The 2,283-nt window shown below is 44.0% G+C and overlaps 1 protein-coding gene across 1 annotated transcript in view; it reads left to right on the forward strand.

Annotated features, from left to right (window-relative positions):
- Positions 1 to 1,960: 1,960 nt before the first annotated feature.
- Positions 1,961 to 2,283, forward strand: part of Pcolce2 (procollagen C-endopeptidase enhancer 2) — an 80,988-nt gene continuing 80,665 nt past the window's right edge. Inside the window, exon 1 of the mRNA XM_029481982.1 lies at positions 1,961 to 1,974. Within this exon, the coding sequence (XP_029337842.1) occupies positions 1,961 to 1,974 (14 nt within the window). The remainder of the gene's footprint in view (positions 1,975 to 2,283) is intronic.

A 2,283-nucleotide genomic window follows, 5' to 3' on the forward strand; every position in this document is an offset into this window, starting at 1 on the left:
GCATGCATTGGACATTAACTATTTAGTAAATTATTAATGTTCAACTCATTGGCATCATTCCAAGCATCAATTTATATATATATATATATATATATATATATATATAAATTATATACGTGATTATTTTGCCCCTAGGAACATTCTTTTTGGCGACACAAAAGTTAAGTGGCCTTGGTTCTTGTAGCTTGTGAAAAGGACTCTTTCTGTGTGTACTTGATTTTGTTTTTCCTAGCAGAGAATCACAAGAATAGCCCCATGTCACCGCCCACAGTGAGACTCTGCCCTCATTCCTTGGTAATGACCTGGGACTTGGACGGTGTCCTCTGTTTTTGCAAACATGGCTTTTTCCACTTGTCTACCGACATTACTATTTCTTGACAATGATTATTTAACAGCTCACTTGTTTTTCTTTTAGACACCATTTCCAATTAGACATTCATGACAATACAAACTGAATTTTCTGCTACAGTGCTGGATGAGATTTTTCACAGAAAATCCCATCTATATGGCACTATAAGGGAGTTCGAATTCCGGAAATATTCACACAAAAGTTTTAAAAATGCAGTAATAGTCCCTGCTTTGGTCAGCTTCTCAGCAATGCCGGCGTGCCTTTTCCCCAGTCAGTTACCTTGTGGGAGGAGTACCTTGAAGACAAACAGTCCTTCCCTCTCCGTGGGTCTGGATTCAGACCCAGGACAAATGGCTGAGGTGCATCCTTTACATACCAAAGTGGATCTGGCCCCAGGTTCTCCCAGCATCCCTCAGTCCCTACCTATTACAGGGGCTGCCTGGTGTACCCTACCTTCTGACTTGAGCTTCCAAGTCTAGGGACTGGGCTTCCCTCTTCTAGAAGCTCTTCGATTTTTGCTGCTGCTGCTCCTCCTCCTCCTCCTCCTCCTCCTCCTCCTTCTTCTTCTTCTCTCTCTCTCTCTCTCTCTCTCTCTCTCTGCATGCTTTCTCTCTTTCTCTTCCTCCTCCCAAGGCGTCTTCACTGCCCTGCTCCTGTGTGGTCAGTGAACTTGCCTGAGAGATCGTTCCCAATAAAACTGGCTTTATATACTCTAATCTGGCCTGAACTGGCTCATTTTGTCAGCAGAGAATAACTTACCTGGTGCCCTGATTTCCCTTTTGGCTCCACTCCCTTCTCTCTAACTGTCTTTCATCAAAAAGTATTCTGTGAAACTATTTTGAAAATANAAGTGAAACTAAAATATTCCTATTTTGAGTTCTTTTTTGTTTGGTTGGTTTTTGTTTTGNTTTGGTTTGGTTTGGTTTCTTTGCTTTTTGTTTTATTTGTTTCTTCTCAGAAGTCTGGGTCTGGGGTGGAAATTCATTTCCATGAAGATAATGTTGTAACTGTTGGCATTCCTTCTATGCTCCGCCCAACAGTTACCTAGCAACAGCCAGGTAGGCCTGTCTTACTATAAAAGTGACTATTTGGCCTCTCCCCCTCTATCTCTGACTCTCTGTCCCCTTTCTCCCTCAGACCCCTTCTCCCTCTCTCCCCTTCCCTCTCCTCCCTCTCTTTCTCCACTTATTCTTGGCCTCTCTCTCTTTTTCTCTCTCTTTCCTACCTCCTCTCTTCCTCTGTCTCTACTCCCTTCTCAACTCCTCTTCCCATGCCCCCCAAATAAACTCTATTCTATACTAAACCCATCCTGTGGTTGGTACCTCAGGGGGGGAGGGATGCCTTAGCATGAANCCACTGAGGTACCCCCTCCTACTGCACCATACTGAGCTCTATAAAACATAACCTTGGTTTTACAAAACACATCAATATCCCTTTATAACTTATTTAGGACTTATCCCTTTTTACTTGATGAAAAATTCAGAAGTTGGCACAGATAGTTTTCTCAAATAGATCTCCGAGAAGAACCTAGCTGTCGGAGACATTGTCACAGCACTGCGGCTGTGACTTTACCCACAGTTCCAGACTTCCCGGTGGTGGGTGGAACTTACGATGGGGCTGGATGGGTGAGGCCAGTGGAATGAGAAGGTGGGAGCACCCTGGTGTAAGAACATCCTGATCATGGTCAGCTCTGGGACCAAGTAGACCTGGATGTAAACACCCAAGAGGTACCTACAAATTCTGTGACCTTGGGGAAATCCTGAACCAGTGTGAAGCTCCGTTTCTCCCTTATGNAATGGACTCATTAGGGTCCAGTCAGGAGACAGAACGCAGACCGGTAATCTGAGCGGTGAAAATTAAGTACTTCAAAACTTGCCAACTAGGTATAAGGCTAACGCAGTAACTGAACCAGTTAAAGAGGACATGGAAGAGTA

The sequence above is a fragment of the Mus caroli genome, chromosome 9, assembly GCF_900094665.2.
Source record: "Mus caroli chromosome 9, CAROLI_EIJ_v1.1, whole genome shotgun sequence".
Lineage (NCBI taxonomy): Eukaryota > Metazoa > Chordata > Mammalia > Rodentia > Muridae > Mus > Mus caroli.